The following is a 23,781-nucleotide window of genomic DNA, read 5'->3' as shown; positions in this document are numbered from 1 at the left end:
TTATCCATTACAATTTAAATGAGCGGCACAAACATAATATCTTAAGTAAGAGTAGAAATATACATACAGTATAACAAAATTAACTTTAAATTTGTATCAATAAACTAAAATTTATACCAATGTAAAACATTTTAAACAAGTTGCTCTTGTTTTATCACCCTTTTATCCTATATTATCTATATCCTATATTTTCATATCATATCCCCCTTTCTTCTTTTAGAAAGATATTGACTATGGCCAATAACAATTTGTAATCAACAACCTAAACAAAGACAAACATCCATAATCTATTTTTTTTTTTTTGGTAATATGGGAATAGTTTTTTAGGTTACTTCCTGCTGATAGAGGGTGCTATATGCTTATGGGGATCCTGAGAAAATTAAGAATTATGGTCAAGTGCCGACTGTGATGTTGTATTCTCTGAGCCAGTTGCCTTGAAGCTGTTTTTGGATGTTGGATCATCTGAGCATCTCGGGGGTGGGGGGGTGTGTCTTCCTTGGTCAAACCATATTAGCCTGGGAAGCAATCCACAGGTTTTCATCTTCTATGGAAACAAAAGCAGAACCTCTTTCCCAAAGCAGCGTATCCTTAGACATTAATTTTGAAACTGAGATACCTTTAAAATATATATATTGATTTAACTCAGCAGCTTTTACAATCAAATGTCTCTCTGCAGTAAAAAATTCCAAAGACAACATAATCCATACTCTCTGTGTGATTTCCATCTTTCGTGGCTTATTTTTTATATTACTTTTACTGTCTCTTTAAAGACTATTTTCTAAAAGTATCTATTTTTATATAACTGTCTATATTTCTTTTTCTCTCTCTTTTTCAAGCCCATGTACATTTTTACACACACTGTAAACCATTTAAAGTCTTATTCCACCTGAGTCTGCCTTATTGTGAATCTATTGCTTTACACTGCAGTGGTTAGTACTGAAGCTGCAGCCTTGGCTGCTGACCCCGCCCATCTCAGCTTTTCAACATGGTGGAGATAATTCTCCTCCAGCTCTGGGAGCCATGCTCTCTGCTGACTCTGGGAGGCAGTGGGTCTATGCTTCTATCAAAGCAGTGTGTAGCCCAGAAACTTTTTTTTTTTGTCTGTACTAGCAAATGCTAAAGCTACCAGGCACTGTACTGTGCAGCTTGGAGAAGCCTCTGTGTACCACTGCAGGAATCTACCATGCTGCAGGTCAAGCCCACACACCACGGACCCACCACAAAGTAGCTCAAGCCCACAGTCTCCTGAGAGAGACTACTAGGAAGCTGTTTTAGGTTACATTTTAGACTGGAATCTCTCTCTTTCTCTTTCTCTCTTTTTTTTTCTAAAGCTTTCTCAGGTTTTAGGTGGAAACTCTTGCCTCATGTTTTGGCACCATTTGTAGCCAGAAGTTTTGCTTTGTCCCACCTGGTCAGTAGCTGCTCAGACCCAATTAAACACATGGAAGCTTATATTAATTAAAACTGCTTGGCCATTAGCTCAGGCTTACTACTGACTAGCTCTTACACTTAAACTCAGCTCACTTCTGTTAATCTGTAGGTCACCACGTGTTCCATGGTTTTACCTGTGTGTCATTACATGCTGCTCCCTGGATGGTGGGCTGGCATCTCCTGACTCAGCCTTGCTCTTCCCCAAATTCTCCTTGTCTGCTTATCCCGCCTATACTTCCTGCCTGGCTACTGGCCAATCAGTGTTTTATTAAACCAGTATACAAAAGCATTATTCCACAGCAGCCGACATCTCTCATTGTCATAAAAAAACTATGTTATTAAAACATCTTAAATGCCATATTCTTTAGATTTCTGAAGTGTTTGAAGATGACCTGTCTGTCTAAAATATATTTGTTTGACCTTGAAAACATACCTAATATGACTTCAAGTTCAATTGTAATAGGTGACTAACTACTAATTTCCATTTCTTTATACCCTAATTAGTTGGTAATAATAACTTTCAAGGACTAGTAATTTGCATTATGTTGTTAAATGAACTGTATAGGTACAATACCTTGAACAAGATTAGAAATATATGTACAGTATTTTCTAACAAAATCAATCTCAAATTTGTATCAATACACATAATTTGTATACAATATACAAAAATCCAATCCAATGTAAAATATTTAAAACTAGTAGTTGCTTTTAAAAAGTAGATTCAATAATCTGCCTTTTTATCTTATCATATCCATATCCTCCCTTTTTTCTTTTCAGAGTAGATTAAATAATCTACCCTTTATCCTATCATTTCTAAATCTTTTTTTTTCAGAATAGATTCAATAATCTACCTTTTATCTTATCATGTCTTATTTTCTTTTTTCTTTTCAGAGTAGATTCAATAATTTACTCTTTTATCCTATTATTTCTGTATTTTTTTTAGAGTAAATTCAATAATCTACTTTTTATCCTATCATTTCTATATTATATATTTCTATGTCATACCCCCTTTCTTCTTTTAGCAAGAGATTGATTATGACCAAAAACAATTTTCAACTAATCCCTAAACAAAGATAAACATCCATAACCCATTTTTGGGAATGTGGGTGTAGTTTTCTAGGCTACTTTCTGTGGATTAGGGGCACTGGTAGTCTTATGAGGACACAAAGAAAATTTAGGATTATGGTCAAGTCCTGATTTTAGCAGTCTGTGAAGCTGTATCATTTCAGCTAGCCATCTCAATATTGCCCTGAGCAGTTTGTAGTCCAAAGCCGATGTTTGGGTGGCTGTTGTCAGCTTAATGGCATTATCATTGTCCCGAAGGAATCATTGTTGTGGAGTCCCATCATACTTTTTGGAGATTTCAAAGGTTGCTGTTAGGCATGGTCATGGTTCACTGTAGAAAATCTTTTCCGTGGGACATTATTTTTTCTGGATGATTTGTCCTTTTTCTTCAAATATCTCATTTGTCCAGTGTTCTTCAGATTCCTGAAGGATAAAAACAAAACCCTTCCTCAAACCTAACTTTGGAGAGGTTCCCTTTTTATTCTTTATCAATTTTGATTTATGGTTTTCCTGAATTTTTTGTTCTCTCTTCCATAGCTGTTCTATCATCCTGAGAAATATGTTTTTTTATTTATTTATTTATTTTTTTTTAACAACAGGCATTAGTTTCTTTAATTGCTCTGGTAAGGAGTTTCTTCCACGATGGCAGGAAAGGACTGAATGGAATTTGACATGGAGGCCTGTGAGAGGCCCCTCAGGGAGTTTCCCAATGCCAAAGGCAATGGATTACCTTGTCTGTCCCTTGTTGACCTGCATTCATTAGTCCAATGTCTGTCTTTGCCACACCTTCTGCATAATCCAGAAGGGAGGGGCGTTCTATTGGGATTATTCCTTGAAAAAGCATTGTTTCTAGAAATGCCCTGTTTACAGTCCCTTTTTAGGTGACCTCATTTACCACAATTGAACATTTGACATTACTATTTTTTTTCAAACCTCTGGAAATCACCTCTCGTATCTAAGCATCATCATGGTCATGAGAGTCAATATTAATTGTATCTTGGATCCATTCCTCCAAGGGTGCTGATCTTGCCTTTATTGGTCTAATTACTCTTTTGCATTGTGCATTAACATTTTCAAAAGCCCGAGATTCAACTATTATTTTTCTAGCTTCTGGATTTGGTATCATTATATTTGCTGCTGAAGTCAATCTTTGTAAGAAATTCGTGAAGGTTTCTTTGGGCCCTGTATAACTTTAGTAAATGGCTCAATTTTCTTTCCTACTTCTTCAATTCTATCCCAAGTATTCAAGGCTGCCATGCAGCATAAAGCCAGGGTGTGGTCATCATATAAAGATTATCTTTGTATATCAGCATAATCACCTTCTCCAAGAAGTTGATCTTGAAAGAATTTAAGACCTCTAGCCTACTCCATTGTTCAATTGTCTTAGTTTCATTTTTCTACCAGGTCCTCCACTGTAATTTGGGAATAGTCTGTAAGACTGCTAAAACCAAATCTCCCCAGTCTTGAGGGATAATTCTATTATAAGTTGACCATGAGCTTAACATCTGCTTCACAAAAGATTAGTAGATGCCATATGAGACTATTGCTTCTTTGAATCTCCTCAAATCTAACATTTGCACAGGAATCCAATCAGCTTGTACCCAGTCTTGGGGATATCTGTTATTTGGTAGTTCCTGTAAGGTTACTGGATAAATTAAGGTTGGCTGTTTGAAAGCTTTGGCTGTTTCTCCATAACCTTATAATGCGATGCTGAAATTGGTTCTTTAAATTTCTCTGTCTTGGTCTAAATATCTCTATGATCAGTTTGAACAAGTTTTTCTAAAACTTTTATCCTGGCACTCATATTAACCAACTTTTTAAATGATAAAACAGAAATGATCAAACAAATACTATTTATAATTGATATTACATAAATCCCATCAACATTAATTATCCTCTCATTTAATTGCTCCATTTTCAGACCATCAGTCGTATTATCAAACAGAGACAAAACTCCCTCCATTGTAACAATGTTTGCCATTTTTTAATGTGGGAAAAAAACTTCCTTTTAACTAATTCCTCCCTTTAAGAAATCTTAATTGACTCACCAAATCCTCTGATAATGATGATTCAGGTGACGGTGTGGCAGCAGCCTGAGGAGGGGGCCCAAGGAAAGCCAGAATCCCCAGGAGAGGAAAGAAGCGAAAGATCCAGCTGTCTGCACAGGGGAAGTGTGTGAAAGCTGATAACTCCTGTGGTTTGGGGAGCCCCCAAAAAACTATGGAGTTTGTTGCAGAGAGGCTGAAACAAAAACTTACCCTGCAGGGTAGGGACTCTGGCCATGTGTCGCTCTGGAAAGTGGCTTTTTCATTAATCCATGCCCCAAAAGTTGGATACCAGATGTAACACGAATTCTAAGAGGTCTTTTTTATAAATAAAATCCCAGAACCAGATATTGGGGTAAACGCTGAAAGATGAGAGAGACAAAGGAACAAACCACTGCCATTTCTCACCCCTCCAACTCCACAAATCCTCTGACTAAATGTCTCTGAAGCTCTCCAGCCAAAAAGCCTTTAGTTAATGTCTCCTCATGCCTTATATACCTTTCTCCACTCAGCCATCACTTCCTTCCTAGTGCTGGGATTAATGGCATGTGTGCTTCCCAAACACTGGGATTAAAGGTGTGAGATCTCAAGTGCTGGGATTAAAGGCACATGACTCCCAAGTATTAGGATTAAAGGTGTGTGCCACCACTGCCTAGCTTTGTTTCTCTTCTAGACTGAGTCAATCTCATATAGTCCAGGGTAGCTTTGAACTCACAGAAATCCAGATGGATCTCTGCCTCCCGAGTGCTAAGATTAAAGGTATGTGCCACTACTGTCTGGCCTCTATGTTTAATCTAGTGGCTTGTTCTGTTCTTTGGTCTTCAGGCAAATTTTATTAGGATACAAAATATATCATGACAAGAGAGGGAAATTTGGAGGAAGCCTTCAGCCCTGTTTAGAGGTCAGTTCCATCCCTGAAGGTCTCCTAGGCAAGAGCAGCAAGGAATTGAGGGCTGGCATCAGACACACATGGCAGGGAGGGACAAAGAGAAGTCCTATGTGCAGAGCACAGCAGGCTATTGTGAAGTGGAGTCCACCAAGGCTTCATCCTTATTTGGAGGATGAACAACACCTTGATATCATCACAAGCTGCCAGGCCAGATTTTAATGGTTCCCTGAACTGTGAACATAACTAAGATTTCTTCTCTAACTCATGGCTGGAGGTTGAAGGGATATGCTGGGAGCCAATTGCATGTAGGTAGATTCTCACAACTCCAGCAGTACACTGTGATACCCTATGAGGAGAGCAGCTTCAGGAGCAGAGGAAGGAGGAGGAAGCAGCAATATTGTAAAGCTGAGGAGGAAGTCTGCAGAGCTATCCTTTTAGCCCATCCTCATACTAGATCAATGTAAGGATGGGCCAACACACAGCTTCTAGGGGGCCACAGTCTTAGATGCTCAGAGGGAAGTTCCTATCACACTGACATTAGATTCAATGATGAAAGAAAAGGAAAGTGCCATAGAGAAATCTGCAGCTATGTAGCTTCACTGGGAGATGTTGACAATGGTCCCCAAATCTAGTTCCTGTTATAGTGTTTTGTCCTCTGTCAAACTAAAGGGATTCAGGATTCTTCCAACTTTGGGCCATTTGGTGGCAAAGAATGTGCCTTATTCACATTCTGTAAATGCTTGCCCAATAATATACATTCAAGAAAGCCAGGGTAGACAGTGAACAGGTGGGTGTATTGGTAGAATAATGGGTGAATGAATACATGAATGAATGAAGAAAAGAAGCCAGGAAGGTAGAAAGTAGGAAACAAGAGGACAAAGAAAACAGGATAGGTAGACATAAAAACAAAATAAGACACTCTATCTCCCAAGGACGTTTTTCTTCTATGATCCTAGCATAGTTTCAGATGATGACACCAGCCACTCTCCTTCACCAGACTGTGTCTCTGACCCAGCCTCCTCAGGGCAGCCTTTACATCCTTGTTGCGCAGACTGTAGATGAGGGGGTTGAACATGGGGATGACCAGGGTGTAGAAGATGGACACCATCTTGCCCTGCTCCATGGATGTCACACCTCCTGGCTGGCCATATATAACAAAGCCAGTTCCATAAAACAAGCACACAGCTGTCATGTGGGAGCCACAGGTAGAGAAGACTTTGTGTTGCCCTGATGCTGAGTGCATTCTGAGGATGGTCACTGTGATGTAGCCATAGGAGATGATGACCACAAGAACAGCACAGACAATAATGAACCCACAGATGCCAAACATGACAAGCTCGTTGAGAGCTGTGTCTGCACAGGCCAGCCGGAGCAGTGGGGGCACGTCACAAAAGTAGTAGTCGATGCGGTTGGAACTACAGAAGGGCAGCTGGAATGTGAGGCTGGTCTGCACGATGGAGTTCAGGCAGCCCACACAGAAGGTACCCAGAACCAGACGGGCACAGGTCATAGAGCACATGGTCACAGGGTACCTCAGGGGATTACAGATGGCCATGAAACGGTCATAGGCCATCACAGCTAAGAGAACAGCCTCAGTGGCAGCCAACAAGGAGAAAAAGAAGAACTGAGTGGCACATCCTGCAAAGCTGATGGCCTTGGAAGAGGAGAAGATGTTGGCCAGGGCATTGGGCACAATAATAGAAGAGAGGCAGAGGTCAACAAAGGACAGGTTCTTGAGGAAGAAGTACATGGGGGAGTGTAGACGAGGATCCAGGGTGATGACTATGATCATTGTGAGGTTGCCCAGGACGGTCACTATGTACAAGGCCAGGAAGACAGCAAAGAGCAGGGCCTGGATCTCTGCACCTCCCCCAAATCCCACCAGCACAAACCCCCCGCAAGACACAAATGAGAGACTTGCATTTCTGTGGACTGGTGATGCCATGAGTGGGGACAGATGTAGAGAGGATGGTGGTGGTAAGAGGCAGCAGATCTCACTAGTGCCATTGGATGTTCCACAGGCTGCAGGAGCCTGTTGGTGACATGCTGTCCACTGTGCAAAGGTTCACGAGTTGCTCTGACCTCCTTCCAGATGGGCTGGTGTGGCCTGTAAGAGGACATTTCCTCATATTTACTTAATTCATGAGGTTGTGCTGAGCCCTCTCTGTGTACAAGCCTGAGCTGTGCTCTGAGGATACAAAGTGGCTTCCCATCTTAGTGGCTCTCAGAGTACAGACAGCCTTTCAGTACCCCCATGCCTGCTTCTGGGCCCCGTTCCCTCATTCCAAGGGACACTCCTGAGCAGTGCCATTGATGTAGCTGTCTCCTGAGTCCCATTAAACACCCAGTTATTCATCTTACTGATTCAAAAACGTTCATGGAGACCCACTGTCCTCCAACAAACTGGGCTGGGTGATTCTTTCCTTTGTAGGATGGAATCAGAACAGGAAACTGCCCTTCCCACACTCAGTTTTCTATCATTTTGAACCTCAGAGGACTCTGACCTCACCTCAGCAGCTGTGGCTCAAATGCTGGCACACAGTGACAATCGATGTGCAGACTCTGCTTGTCTGATGTGAGGGGTTCCTGCCAATGTCTAGATGATGGGGATTATGGTGAGGGGGCAGCCCCATGTCCTGAATAACACCAGGACTGTGTCACAGGCATATGTGGGACATGCTCATGGCCTCTGACCTGATCTCATTGCTAGCTCTGTTCCCTGCTCCAACCTCAGCTTTGGGGGTCCACAAGGTCTTACTCTTGGCCATTTAAAAACAGATGAAGCTGGCCTCTGCCCAGTGTTCTTGGGCCATTCAATGTCACTTTCTCTTCTCATTATGTCCACAGTCTGGACACACAAACAAATGTCCTGTGGGCTAGCTATGATTGCTATTGGTAATCCCCAGGAGGAATATGAGAGGATGCTGGAGACAGGAGCCTGGATATAGACAAATGGAATGTCTCTTCTACATCATCCTGGGAGCTTAGGGAGGTCCCTGTATGGATCAGTTGTTGAACTGTCTATCATACACTGCCTACAGTGAGGGCATGGAATCTGGAGTGCTCTAGCTGAGCCCACCATACATACATAACTTTCTTTCCCACTGAAAGCTTAAAGGTATGCATGAAGATTTGTGCTCACACTTGACACACCCGACAGGGATCTAAGTACTTACCACATGGGTTTTCTTTGTACTCAGTGTGATGTGTATAGATATGTCCATGTCATAGTGGGTCCTATGCTTCCTGGTGGAGCAAGGGCAAGAATAATCTCTCCAGCTTGCCAAGGATGTAATCCATCTAGAGACATAAGTGGAAATGGCAGGTGGCTGTGGACAGCTCTGTGGTGGGAGATCAGGGTATGGTGACAGTGACCCTGTGCTCATCTCAGCCTTGCCCCTCCTAAGCCAGCATCATTATCATGTCCTGTGATGGATGCAGAGCTTCATCCCACATGGATGCAGAACTGGAGCTGAAGTTCAAGATTGTACACACTTTGGAGGCACCCAGAACTGCTATTCTGACCTAGACTAATGTGAGAAATGGCCACAATTGGATAGCTTTGTTCACAGAACTAGTCCATCATTATTGCTGAGCACCCACCCTGATGGTCCTCAATTAGAGGACCATGGAGCATGTCCCACATATGCCTGAAGGAGATACATGCGGTATCTCCTACTGAAAGCATCCTTCATAGGTAACATGCTGATCTTACCTTATCTAGGCGAGACTCAGGACTCACACAAAGTCAGATACACCCATGCTCCTCAGGTCCCCATGGTATGGAGGCTGGTCTGTGCTGAAGACAGATACCAAGGGTTCCTTGTCCTCCTTTAGGCTAGCTATGGCTTTCTGCACAATGGGATGAGGTCGTATGGGCAGGGTTGTAGACCTTGAGCCTCATGAGTGTCTGGGTGTGCAAGTCCTGGCAGCAACAGTTTCTGTGTCTTGTGATGTGTGAGGTGGATTTCCTGGTCTTTCTTCCTCTCCCATACCTGCTGTTTGGGCAGTGTGTGGGTGTCTATAGTTGAGTTCACTCTGTTGGGGAGGATACTCTTCATGGTAGAGCTGGGACTTGCAGTCTCTAGTGGCCAATTAAGAAGACACTGTCCTTTGTGGCATCTAAGACACAAACTCCCTGGCCTCCAGAGGTATACCACTAGCTGTGGACAATCTCTGCCTCATAGCAACACTCTCCTGGTGAGTTGGCAGGAAGCCTGGGTTCCTCAGGGACCTGGGGAGGTTCCATTATGTATATGGCAGATGACTCAGAGGGATCCTAGCCCAGTGTCCCTCATTAAAGCTGTTACCTGATTCAGGCATCGTGACCTCCTGGCCATGGCATTTCTTCCTCCAATTCCCACTGGCTATACTGATATGAGAAAAGGAGGTAAGGATTCCGTATTGGACTGTTCAGCCGGCTCCTCCCACAACCAAGAGTTAGCCTTCCTCTTTTTTTTAAACTCTTTTTGCTCTTTAATTTTTTTACTCTTTTTGAGGGGTCCACCACCCAGCTCCCAAGTAAAACACACAAAGAGGCTTATTCTTAATTATAAATGTCCAGCCTTAGCTTGGCTTGTTTCTAGCTAGCTTTTCCTTTTTAAAAAATGTATATAAGAGATTTTCTATATATTTTATATATATTTTATATAGCCATTTTAGCTATCAGCCATGAATTCCCTTGTCCTCTCTCCTCCCACCCCTCAATCTTCCCCCCAGTCCACCCCCCATTCCTACCTCCTCCAAGGCAAGATCTCCCCTGAGGAGTCAGCCTAGCGTGGTACATTCAATAGGCCCTAGGTTCCAAAAAGCCGACTCATGCACCAAGGACAAGTCCTGGTCCCACAGCCTGCGGACCTCCTAAACAGTTCAAGCTAATCAACTGTCTCACTTATCCAGAGGGCCTAGTCCAGTTCCATGGGGGCTCCTCAGCTATTGGTTCACAGTTCATGTGTTTCCGCTAGTTTAGCTATTTGTCCCTGTGCTTTTTCCAATCATGGTCTCACTATTTCTTGCTCATATAATCCCTCCTTTCTCTCATTGATTGGACTCCTAGACCTCCACCTTGGGCTTGGCCATGAATCTCTGCATCTGCTTCCATCAGTCACTGGATGCAAGTTCTATCATGACAGTTAGGATGTTTGGCCATTTGATCACCAGAGTAGGTCAGCTCAGGCACTCTGTCGACTATTGCCAGTAGTCTATAATGGAGTCATCTTTGTGGATTCCTGGAGGCCTCTCTAGCACTCTGCTTCTTCCTATTCCCATGGAGTCTTTATTTATCATGGTATCTGTTTCCTTGTTCTCCTACTCTGTTCTGATTCAGCGCGAACCTCCCACTCCCCTAAGCTCTCTTTCCCCTGACTCTTGCCCTCCATTACCCCCCCCCACCCCCCAGTTTGCTCATGTAGATCTCATCTATTTCTCTGTCACTGGGCGATCCTTGTGTCTTTCTTAGGGTCCTCTTTACTAGGTAGCCTCTCTGGAGTTGTCAGTTGCAGTCTGGTTATCCTTTGCTTTACAACTAATATCCACTTATGAGTGAGTACATACCATGTTTGTCTTCCTGAGTCTGGGTTACCTCACTCAGGATGATTTTTTCTAGATCCATCCATTTGCCTGCAAACCTCATGATGTCATTGTTTTTCTCTGCTGAGTAGTATTCCATTGTGTATATGTACCACAATTTATTTATCCATTCTTCAGTTGAAGGGCATCTAAGTTGTTTCCAGGTTTTGGCTATTACAAACAATGCTGATGTGAACATAGCTGAGCAAGTGCTCTTATGATATGATTGAGCATTTCTTGGGTATATGCCCAAGAGTGGTATAGCTGGATCTTGGGGGAGATTGATTCCCAATTTTCTAAGAAAGCACCATATTGATTTCCAAAGTAGTTGTACAAGCTTGCATTCCCACCAGCAGTGGAGGAGAGTTCCCCTAGCTCCACATCCTCTCCAACATAAGCTGTCTTCAGTGTTTTTGATCTTAGCCATTCTGACAGGTGTAAGGTGGTATCTCAGAGTTGTTTTGATTTGCTTTTCCCTGATGATTAGGGATGTTGAGCAATTCCTTAAATGTCTTTCAGCCATTTGAATTTCCTCTGTTGAGAATTCTGTTTAGTTCTATGGCCCATTTCTTAATTGGACTGTTGGGCATTTTGATGTCTAATTTCTTGAGTTCTTTATATATTCTGGATATCATCCCTCTGTCAGATTTGGGGTTGGTGAAGATGTTTTCCCATTCTGTAGGCTGTCATTTTTGTCTTATTGACCATATCCTTTGCCCTACAAAAGCTTCTCAGTTTCAAGAGGTCCCATTTATTAATTGTTTCTCTCAGTGTCTGTGCTACTGGTGTTATATTTAGGAAGTGATCTCTGGTGCTAAAGCATTCAAGACTACTTCCTACTTTCTCTATCAGGTTCAGAGTAACTGGATTTATGTTGAGGTCTTTGATCCACTTGGACTTAAGTTTTGTGTATGGTGACAGATATGGATCTATTTTCAGTCTTCTACATGCTGACATCCAGTTATGCCAGCACCATTTGTTGAAGATGCTTTCTTTTTTCCATTGTACAGTTTTGACTTCTTTGACAAAAATCATATGTTCATAGGTGTGCAGATTAATGTCAGGGTCTTCAGTTCAGTTTCATTGGTCCACATGTTGGTTTTTATGTCAGTACAAAGCTATTTTTATATTTACTGTAGCTCTATAGTAGAGCTTGAGGTCAGGAATTGTGATGGCTCCAGAGGTTGTTTTATTGTATAGGATTCTTTTGGCTATCCTGGGTTCTTCGTTTTTCCATAGGGAGTTGAGTATTGTTCTTTCCAGTTCTGTGAAGAATTGTGTTGGGATTTTAATGGGGATTGCATTGAATCTGTAGATTGCTTTTAGTAAGATTGCCATTTTTGTAGCTAGAGTTTTTCTGGTCCTGCCTGGTTGACAGTCAGGACAAATCTCTTTTTCCTGCCAGTCCTGCAGCTGCTGAGACCAAACCAAGTAAACACACAGAGACTTATATTGCTTACAAATTGTATGGCCACAGCAGGCTTCTTGTTATCTAGTTCTTCTATCTTAAATTAACCCATTCCTATAAATCTATATCTTGCCACGTGGCTCGTGGCTTACAGGCATCTTCACATTTGCATGTCATGCTGGCGGCTGGCAGTGTCTCTCCTGACTCAGCCTTCCACTTCCCAGAATTCTCTTCTCTGCTTGTCCTGCCTATACTTCCTGCCTGGCTACTGGCCAATCAATGTTTTATTTATTAATCAATCAGAGCAACACATTTGACATATAGAACATCCCACAGCACTTCCCCTTTTCTTTTTTTTCCAAAAGGAAGGTTTTAACTTTCACAGAGTAAAATTACAGACAACAAAACAATTATCAAGCAAGAACAGTTACAATATCTAGTCTATTTATAATAATTAGTTTATCTGGCAAAATTAAAGAATAAATAAAACACTGATTGACCAGTAGCCAGGCAGGAAGTACAGGAGGGACAAGCAGAGAAGAGAAGGCTGAGGCAGAGAGACACTGCCAGCCCCTGCCATGGAAAGTGAGATGTAAGGTAAGCAAGTAAGTTACTTACTTCATGAGCCACATGGCAACTTATAGATTAATAGAAATGGGTTAACTTAAGACATAAGAACTAGATAACAAGAAGCCTGCTGCGGCCATACAGTTTTAAGCAATATAAGTCTCTGTGTGTTTACTTGTTTGGGTCAAAGTGACTGTGGGACTGGCGGGTGAGAGAGATTTGTCCTGACCATCAGTCAGGCAAGACCAGAAAAACTCTAGCAAAATATTTTTACTGTGTTAATCCTACCTATCCATGAGCATGGGAGATCTTTACATTTTCTGACATCTTCTTCATTTCTTTTCTTCAGGGACTTAAAGTTCTTGTCATACAGGTCCTTTGCTTGCTTAGTTAGAGTTACCTCAAGGTATTTTATACCATTTGTGGCTATTGTAAAGGGTGATGTTTCTCTGATTTCTTTCTCAGCCCATTTTTCATTTGTATATAGGAGGGCTACTGATTTTTTTGAGTTAATCTCGTATCCTGACACATTACTGAAGGTGTTTATAAGCTGTATGTGTTCCTTGGTCAAATTTTTGGGGTCACTTATGTATATTATCATGTAATCTGCAAATAGTGAAAGCTTGACTTTTTCTTTTCCAATTTGTATCCCCTTGATCTCCTTATGTTGTCTTATTGCTCTGGCTATAGCTAGCTTTTCTTTATTCAAATTATCCCATCTAACTTTTGCCTCTGGTCTTTTACCTTTCTCTACTTCTGCATGTCTTTCTTTTCTTATTGTGTGACTGGCTGTGTGGGTGGGTGGCTGCCCCCTTCTTTTCTCACTCCTTCTTTTGCTCTTTTCAGATTTCTCCTATTTTATTCTCTCTGCCTGCCAGCCCTACCTATCATTTCTCCTGTCTTACTATTGGCCTTTCAGACCATTATGGGACCAATTAATTGTTTTAGACACAGCTTCACAAAGTTAAACAAATGCAACATGAAATAATGCAACACATCTTTGCATCATTAAACAAATGTTCCACAGCATAAACAAACGGAACACATCTTAAAATAATATTCTACAACATTTCCCCCTTTTCATTTAAATAAAAATGAATGGTTTTAACTTTAACATAGTAAAACTACGTACAACAGAAATAGTTATCAAGTAAGAATTAATTTATAATATTCAGTCTATTTGCATTTAACAAATTCAGAGAAAATAATACATTGTCAGTTATTTTAATGAGTCTGAAGTTTTATACCTAATTTACTTTCTATCATAACTACAAAAAACTGAAACTCTAATTATTTAGTCTTTAACTCCATCAAAGACTCAGAAGGGTATAATATCACCTGAGTAAACAGGAAGTACAGTGCAAGTAACTTACAAAACTCTAGAAATGCCAGAGACATCTGACTGCCTGGACAGTTACCCAGAATTTCTCTGCAGCATTGGGGCACCCATCTTCAGCCTTCAGTCTCGAGTATCTGGCAGATTTTTCAGTGCAGCAGGAGATTTGAAGTTCCATGCCATCTTATTTTGGCAAATTTCAGCAGTCACTTTTCTGCATGTCCAGTCTTCATAGCATGCTGTAAAGCAATCAAGGTAAAAGCAATTTCTTGCCCAAATGATGAATCTTGCCACAATTAAAGCAAACTATGGAGTTTCTTGGATGACTATCATCCTTTTATGAAGTGAATTGGTGCTGCCAGGAGAAGATGTATCTCATTGTCATGGGAAGTCCTAAATTAACAAAACATTTTAAATGCCATAATTTATAGGTCTTTGGAATATTTCAAGACCAATTATGTATTTAAAATATATCTCTATGTGATCTAGAAAACATATCTAACATATCTGCAAATTTGATTATTATAGATGCCTAACTACTAACATGTTTCTTGATTATCCTAAATAGTTTATAGTAAAAGCTTTCAAAAACTAGAACTTGACCTTATATTTTAAATGAACTGCCATAGGTACAATACCTTAAACAAGAATTGAAACATCTATACAATATGTTGTAACAAAAATAACCTTAAATTTTTATCAATATACAAAAATCCTTTAAAAAAGAATATATATATATATATATATATATATATATATTATGTCATAACAAGATTTACCTTAAATTTGTATCAAAATGCAAAAGTCCATACAAATACAAAATATGAGAGAAATAGTTGCTTTTTAGTTTAAAGTAGATTCAATAATCTACCCTATTATTTAAAACAGATTCAATAATTTCTCCTTTTATCTTATTATTCCTATATCCCTTCTTTCTTTTTTGAAGGAGATCCCTGTATCTAATCTCCTTTGTATAGTTTTCTCCCTTACCAATGCCAGTAACAATTAATAAACAACTACCCTAAATGATGACAAACACCCATAACCCACCAAATGACCAAATACAATTTACCCCACATTTTGAGAATGTGGTTGTCATTTTCTCCAGACTGCTTCTGTTGTCTGTGGGAAAAGCATCTTTAGAGGTCCCTGAGAAAAATTAAGATAATTACCAAGTCCTGGGAAGACCAGCTATAACCTTTATTGATAAATATCACCTGTAAAATTTCAGAAGGTCTCCCTTAATCAAACCTGATCCATATTAACCTGGAATGAATCCACAGCCTCTTGTTTCCTGTGGAAACAAAAGCAAAACCTCTTCTCCAAAGCATTTTTGACTTCCATTTGACAAATACATTTTTTACTTCTTTTTTTTAAAGTCAGGATAGCCCTAAAGTATCTAGGTTTGTTCAATTTTGCAGTCCTATTCACAATCCCATGTCTCTCAGCAGCTGTTTTTTGCCCATCAGCTTCAAAAATTCAAAATCAACACAACAGCATATAGGATCAAGACTTCCTATGTATTTCCTATCTTTACATGGCTTATTCTTTTTTTAATTACTTTTAATCTGTCTTTAAAGACTTTATTTTATTATTTTTAAACTATTTGTTTTTTCCTATGACTATATCCTTTTTCTTTGCATAAGCCTATGCACATTGTTGAACACCCTGAAATCTGTTTAAAGGTTTTTCCATCCAGACTTCTTCTACTGCATATCTTTTAGCCTTTTGTGACTACACAAGCAAATTTTAAACTGTTAAGTTACACTTGACTCCTCCTTGAGGCTCTTGGCTGGCTCTGCCTGCTTTTCAGGTCATGAAAGCCACTTCTAAGCTCACAGCCCATGAGGAGGTAGTTGACCAAGAACTACATTCAATCTTCCTAGAGCTCTAGAATGCTTGCACTATGGCAGATGATTTTATTTAGTTTTTTTGTTCCTTTTTAATGTACTGACTCATCAGCAGGCAGAAACTCTTAAAGAAGTCATGTATGCATTTTTTTCCCCTGCTTTCTTAAGTTCTAAGTGGAAATTTAGGCCTCATGTTGGGTACCAGAATATTACTGGTTGTTCTTTTTTACTCTTTTTAGTCTTTACTCTTTTGGGGTCCTGCTACCAAGCTCCCAAATAAATCACACATGTCTTATTCTTAAGTATAAATGTCTGGCCTTAGCTTGGCTTGTTTCTAGTTAGCTTTTCTTACCTTAAATTATCCCATCTATCTTTTGCCTCTGGTCTTCTACATTTCTCTACTTCTGCATATCTTTCTTTTCTTCTTACTCCATGACTGGCTGTGTGTCTGGGTGACTGACCCTTTCTTTTCTCACTCCTCTTTATTTTTATCCTTCCAGATTTCTCCTGTTTTATTTTCTCTGCCTGCCAGCCCTATCCTTTCTCCAGCTTTGCTATTGGCCATTCTGCTCTTTATTAGACCAATCAAATGTTTTATACAGGCACAGTAACACAGCTTCAAAGAGTTAAACAAATGCAACATAAAAGAATTCAACACATCTTTACATCATTAAACTAATGTTCCAAAGCATAAACATATGTAAACATCTTAAACTAATATTCTACAACATAGCCTTCTCAGTCCATTGATAATTCAGTACTATCAGGAGCCTGGGTAGATGACCTCAATTCTCTTTCTGTCCCTTTATGGTTTTTGTTTTAATTCCACACAAATCCTACTTAAAGGATTAAAAATTCAAGAAAGTATGTAATGATCCAAACAAAGTGGTGACTCTTTTCTTTGTTGAATGATAACTCTCTCTCTTGGAGGTTAGCTATGCCTCCCATACTTGCTTTCATCCCTGCAGTCTCCATCTGCTGTCTTTATGAGAATGGATCACAATACTTACTCATTCTACACTTGATATTGTCCTTGACAGCTCATCACTGGAGGCAGATTGGTCAGTTCCTGGGATTGACGCCTCCACTGATCTCCTCCATTACCTTCTCTCACCATGCCCCTGTCACTTGTTCTGAATCCTTTCTAGCAACAAGTCCTCCTCTCCCTTCATTTTGTGTGTGTGTGTGTGTGTGTGCGTGCATGTTCAACTGACTTTCATTAGGCTTGTTTGCACGAGCCTGAATGGGTTGGAGTTATTTACTTGATCAAAGACAACTTATCCATAGCTATAACTGATTAATATGAGGTCCTTTTCTCAACAATATTAACAGCCAATAGCTCCTGTGGGAGAGATGGGGCTTCATACACTCCTCCCCATTCATGATTAGTGTTGATTGGCCCAAGCCTGTGTGGGTAGAAATGCCTTTTTATTAGCTCATGAGTACAGCAGCCAGGTCAAGCCTGGAAGACATCATTTCACAGCTCATCCCATTTCTCTGGATTTCATACTCTTAATAGTTTCAGTTCTTGGTTGTTTTGTGTGAGCCCTTCTAGAGGCTTTTCACTACTAAGAATTAAATTTTCTGAAGCTATTTGGGAGGCACACAGTAGTGCTCTTATTCATTTACCAGCAGTTATGACTCCCTAGTTTAGGAGACCCTTGCATCACAGAAACAGTGGCCTTACAGTGGTGCCTGGGGAAGATGTAGTTTATAGATAGTTTCTAGAGCAAAGAGTATCAGTATTTAAGTAGGAAAACAAAGAAAAAACAAAGAAGAAAAGAAAGAGGTGGTGAAGTGTGACTTAGTAGGAGAGCACGTGGTTTGGAGGTATGAGAGGTCATGGAGAGGTCACTGAAGGAGAAATACAGTAAAGAAGTTTAGTATAGAAAGGTAAGGGGTAGTCATGATGGTCTCTGCTGGTGAGATAGAAGTTAGAGCATGGTAACTTAAAATCAGCATCCAAAACTGTACATAAACACAAAGCTAATATAAACAGAAATTCTGGTACCCAAATGTGTAAAAATATATAAAAATACAAGAAGATGGGCTGGAGAGATGGCTCGGTGGCTAAGAGCACTGACTGCTCTTCCAGAGGTCCTGAGTTCAATTCCCAGCAACCACATGGGGGCTCACAACCAACTGTAATGAGATCTGGTGCCCTCTTCTGGCGTGCAGGGACACATGCAGGCAGAGTACTGTATACGTAATAAGTAAATAAAGCTTAAAAAAATAAAAAAAATAAAAAAAAATACAAGAAGACATCAACGTGGAATAAAAGGTATAATAAAAGGTCTGACATTTCCCCTGGGGGTGATGTGATTGCCCCTCATGCCGTATCCTGTTTAGCCTGTTATCTGCCAGTACATACATCCATCTACCAGTCTGCACATATGAGCAAGTGTGACCAATGACTGTGAACTCAAACTATTTCTCTACTTCGTGGGCTGTTCTTTTGTGTGCTGCCACATTCTGAACATCTAACATCACTGCTCATTAACCTAAGTTCTCAGGCACTGTAGGATGGGAAAATGTCCCTTTGGGAATCCATCAGAACACACAAATAGTAAAGTACACAGCAGATGTTAAATGGCCATTTTTTCTAGTAATGACAGCTCTTCTTCTAGGTTCCCATTGAACAATGTTCCTTTAGTCCTTAAGCCCATGCTACTTCTCATCTACCTCCTATATAGGTGGACAGAGGCTTTTGCTCCATGGATAGGCAATGTCTATGTTCCTGTTCATCCTGAAGAAGGTTCAGCAAATGAACTCTTAACCACCACAAACAATTATGGTAAAAGAGTAAAAATCTAGGGTCAGGTGAAGTAGAGTAGAAAGACAGGGGAATTAGAGAGCATGAGAAAGGAATAAAAAAGGCTTTACTCCTTCAAGGTCTGGCTCACAGGACACTGGCTGAGAGTTAATATATATTGATATAACTGACCAGACCACTGCACATAGTCTATACTCTTTCTGGGGAGATTCAAACGGGGCTGTTAAAACAGCTAGTGAACGCTTCTACCGATTTTCCTCCTATCTAATTCATCACCTGGACCAATGCACCTTATACATCACTTTCCATTATCTTTTACATAAAGAACTTGTTTAAGAGAAGTGAGAGGCCATCATAGTGGCCCACTGTGAGGATGCAGGGCTGTCTGTCCTGACACTCGGCTCTTCTGTTTTTGATTCTTCACCAAGTCTCTCTGCTTCTGTCCTGCTTGTGTTCCCACTTTCTCTAAGAACAGAAAGGCAAAGGAACTCTTTGGGAACAACCTCAAATATAGACTGTCCCTGGTGAGCAAAGACATCTTAGGAATTCTTTTGTCTTCACTCACTCCAAAGTGACTCTTAATGACACACATTCAGAAAAGTGCCTGTTTATCCATCTGTCCCCATTTGAATGAGTGTGACAAGTATATAATGTAGATCACCTAGAATTCCAATAGGTTTACAAGAGACTTCAGTCTGTTTTAATTTGGCTTGCTGTTTTCTCTCTTAGGTATTTGGTAGCATTCTGCTTTCTGTAACTGAAGTGTCAAAATGTGTAGAGAGGGTGTGAGTCCCACATTATTAAAGAGCAGGTGAGATGAACACACCAAAGAGAAATGATGAAAGGAGACCAGAAAGAGAAAGGGAAGAAAATTTGTATAAAGAAATATTGACACAAAGCTTCCTCTATGGGGAGCAGAAAAGGACACCCCAATTTAAGATGCTGCAGAGATCTTTCAGGGACTGGAATTAACAATGTCTACATGAGGTAAATTACCAAAATAAAGTATAAAAGGGGAATTTTTAAAGTAGCAACTGAAAAGCAACATTATATTCAAGGACAAACAAAATACCAGTGGTTGTTTCTTGGCATTTCCTTTCTAGTCTACATGTAATAATGAAGGCAAGGGAAGGGGTTTTCCAGAAAAAAATTGATAGCACGGGTGTTTCTCAGAACTGATCTAGCTTACAGGAAGAGCTGGAAGAGGCTCCCCAGGTGGAAAGGCTGCTAAGGAGCAGCACAAAGCATCTGAAAATATCCATCTCCATCGGGAAAGCTGAGAGGTTAGTTAGAAGCTGCTGCCCTGTGGCACAGCAAAGGAGATCAGGAGACTAGAGAAAAGAAACTTTCAAAAAGAGGAAGATTGGACAGTGCTGGAAATTACAAGTGTTCATTATAACTGGTGAAGACTGGAGAGGACCTGAAGAGTGGAGGATGTAGGACACTCCATGCCCACCTCTAAAATCAACTAGGCAAGCCAGGGTGGGGGCAGTGGGAGGTACAGGGGAATGTAGGAAGAGAAGAAAGAATGGAGAGAATATCATTAAACATGAGATGCATGCCACTCACAGAGCAGAATGTCCCAGAACCGCCCAAACAAAGGAAGACTTGGGTACCAACTGGACAGAAAACCAGGGAATGAGACTGGAGTCTGGAAGCTGAGACCAGATGGCCACAGGAAGTAACTGGAGACCCACAGGGTGTTCTGGGAGAGAAAATGGGAAGAAGCCTTCAGCCCTGCTTAGAGGTCATTCTCTGCAGGCTTCCTGGGCAGGTACATCAGGAGAATGAGGGCTGGGATCAGACACACAGGGCAGGGACACAGACCGTGTCTAGAGGACAGCTGGCTGGTGAGACACAGGATAATGGAGACACATCCCAGAAGGCACACCGCCACAAACCAGGGACTGGAGGGATGAGGATGGGGAACAGGACAGGGAGCCACTTTGGGGCGTCAGGCTCAGGCTCGTGGCCAGTGCCAGAGAGAACCTTCACTCAGCAGAACTCCAGAATCTGCAACAAGAAAATGATGTTCCGTTCTCCACTCTTCACACTGTTGTAGTCACTGAGACTTCATCCCTATGTGGAGACATCTGTGGTGATCAAGGAGCCCTTGATAAAGTCACACACTGCCAGGCCAGGTTCTCTTTTTAATGCATAAAGCCACCTGATGGAACATAGATAAGAAAAGACGCCCATTATCAACTTTTTAAAAAATTATTTATTTAATTTTATTTTAAGTGCATTTGTGTGACCGTGTCTTATCTCTTGGAACGGGAGTTATAGACAGTTATGAGCTTCCATGTGGGTGCTGGGAATTAAACTCAGGTCCTCTGGAAGAGCAGCCAATGCTCCTAGCCCCTGAGCCATCTCTCCAGCCCTGCCAGGCCAGGGTTTAAAGGTTCACTGAATTGTGACTCTGAGCCTTCATACTGCTGCAGGTTGAAGGAATTTGTTGGAGCCTGTGCACTATGGGTTCCTCCTGCTTCCAGCCATGCACTGTGATACTCCACAAGAAGAGCAGCTCCATGAGCAGAGGAAGGTGGAGGAGGCAGAACCGTTGGCAAGCTGAAGAAGAAGTCTGCCATCCCTTTAGCCCATCCTTATACTAGATCAATGTAAGGATGGGTCAACATACAGCTTCTAAGGGCCACAGTTTTAGATGCTCAGAGGGAAGTTCCTACCACACTGACATTAGATTCAGTGATGAATGAAAAGGAAAGGACCATTGAGAAGTCCAAGGTTGTGTAGTTCATGGGAGATGTTGCCAATGGTTCTCATGCTGTTCTCAAGGACTCTTGTCTTAACTCTGCCTTCTGTCAAACCAAAGTGAAAGGGATTCAGGCTTCTTCCAAGTATGAACCATTTGCTTTGTTATGGCAAACAAAATGCCTCATTCACATTTTGTAAAGCTTGGAGAATAATATGCACTCATGAAAGTGGGGGTAGATAGTGGACAGGTGGGTGTGTTCATGGATGAATGGATAAATGGATTAAAGAGTGGAACAAAGGAATAAGGCAGGAACATGTTAAATCAAAAGGCAAGAGAAACCGGATAATAAAGAAAACAGCAAACTAAAGGCACCTAGTGTCTGCCAAGGATGGTTTCTTTCCATTATGCTGACATGATCCCTACTTGCCTCCTTTCTGCACAAGGCTGTGTCTCTGACCCAGCCGCCACAGGGCGTCCTTCACATCCTTGTTGCGCAGACTGTAGATGAGGGGGTTGAGCATGGGGATGACCAGGGTGTAGAAGACAGATATCACCTTGCCCTGTGCCATGGATGCCACAGCTCCTGGCTGTGCATAGATGACAAATGCAGTTCCATAAAACAAGGACACAGCCATCATATGAGAGCCACAGGTGGAGAAGACCTTGTGCCTCCTGGATCCTGAGTGCATCTTGAGGATGGTCACGGTGATGTAGCCATAGGAGATGAGGATGACTAAGGTGGTGCTAAAAATTATGAATCCGCAGAAGCTAAAGAGAAGGAGCTCATTGAGAGCTGTACTTCCACAGGCCAGCTGGAGCAGGGGGGGCACGTCACAGTAGAAGTAGTCGATGCGGTTGGAACTGCAGAAGGGCAGCTGGAATGTGAGGCCAGTCTGGACAACGGAGTTGAGGCAGCCTCCACAGTAGGCACCCAGAACCAGACGGGCACAAGTCTTAGGACACATAGTTACAGGGTACCTCAGGGGACTGCAGATGGCCATGAAACGGTCATAGGCCATCACAGATAAGAGGAACGCCTCAGTGGTAGCTAACAAGGAAAAAAAGAAGAGCTGTGTGGCACAGCCCTCAGAGCTGATGACTTTGGAAGAGGATAAGATATTGGCCAGAGCATTAGGGGCAATGACAGAGGAGTAGCAGAGGTCAACAAAGGACAGGTTCTTGAGGAAGAAGTACATGGGGGAGTGCAGGTGGGCATCCAGGGTGATGACCACGATCATGGTGAGGTTGCCAAGGATGGTCACCATATACAGAGCCAGAATGAGAGCAAAAAGTAGGGCCTGGGTCTCTGCACCTCCCCCGAAACCTACCAGAACAAACCCCTGCACGGACATTATGGAGAGACTTGCATTCCTGTGGACTGGTGTGGCCATGAGTGGGGACAGATGTAGAGAGGATTTTGGTGGAGGCAGCGAAAGGCAGCAGATCTCACCAATGCAGTCAAATGTTCCACATGCTGCAAGAACCTGTTGGTGACATGCTGTCCAGTGTGCAAAATTCACTAGCTCCTCTGATCTCCATGATGAGCTGTTGTGAACTTAAAGGGGACATTTCCTCATATTTACTTAATTCATGAGGTTGTGCTGAGCCCTCTCTGTGTACATGCCTGAGCTGTGCTCTGAGGATACAAAGAAGGTTACAGACTTTGTAACTCTCGAGTACAGACAGCCTTTCAGTACCCCCATGCCTGCTTCTGGGCCCCGTTCCCTCATTCCAAGGGACACTCCTGAGCAGTGCCATTGATGCAGCTGTCTCCTGAGTCCCATTAAACACCCAGTTATTCATCTTACTGATTCAAAAACGTTCATGGAGACCCACTGTCCTCCAACAAACTGAGCTGGGTGATTCTTTCCTTTGTAGGATGGAATCAGAACAGGAAACTGCCCTTCCCACACTCAGTTTTCTATCATTTTGAACCTCAGAGGACTCTGACCTCACCTCAGCAGCTGTGGCTCAAATGCTGGCACACAGTGACAATCGATGTGCAGACTCTGCTTGTCTGATGTGAGGGGTTCCTGCCAATGTCTAGATGATGGGGATTATGGTGAGGGGCAGCCCCATGTCCTGAATAACACCAGGACTGTGTCACAGGCATATGTGGGACATGCTCATGGCCTC

At 41.7% G+C, this 23,781-nt stretch overlaps 2 protein-coding genes across 2 annotated transcripts; both read right to left on the bottom strand.

Moving 5' to 3' along the window:
- Positions 1-6,382: 6,382 nt before the first annotated feature.
- Positions 6,383-7,375, bottom strand: LOC114707780 (olfactory receptor 12-like). Its single transcript, XM_028890611.1, has one exon. It carries the CDS (start codon positions 7,373-7,375, stop codon positions 6,383-6,385), a length of 993 nt encoding a protein of 330 aa, XP_028746444.1.
- A 14,689-nt stretch (positions 7,376-22,064) lies between these two features.
- Positions 22,065-23,036, bottom strand: LOC114707820 (olfactory receptor 12-like). Its single transcript, XM_028890672.1, has one exon. The coding sequence runs from the start codon at positions 23,034-23,036 to the stop codon at positions 22,065-22,067; it is 972 nt and encodes a 323-aa protein (XP_028746505.1).
- Between the last annotated feature and the right edge of the window lie 745 nt (positions 23,037-23,781).

The sequence above is a fragment of the Peromyscus leucopus genome, chromosome 13 (assembly GCF_004664715.2).
Source record: "Peromyscus leucopus breed LL Stock chromosome 13, UCI_PerLeu_2.1, whole genome shotgun sequence".
In the NCBI taxonomy this organism is placed as follows: Eukaryota; Metazoa; Chordata; class Mammalia; order Rodentia; family Cricetidae; genus Peromyscus; species Peromyscus leucopus.
The sequence above is the reverse complement of the archived record's forward strand: the minus strand, read 5'-3'. Positions and strand labels throughout refer to the sequence as shown.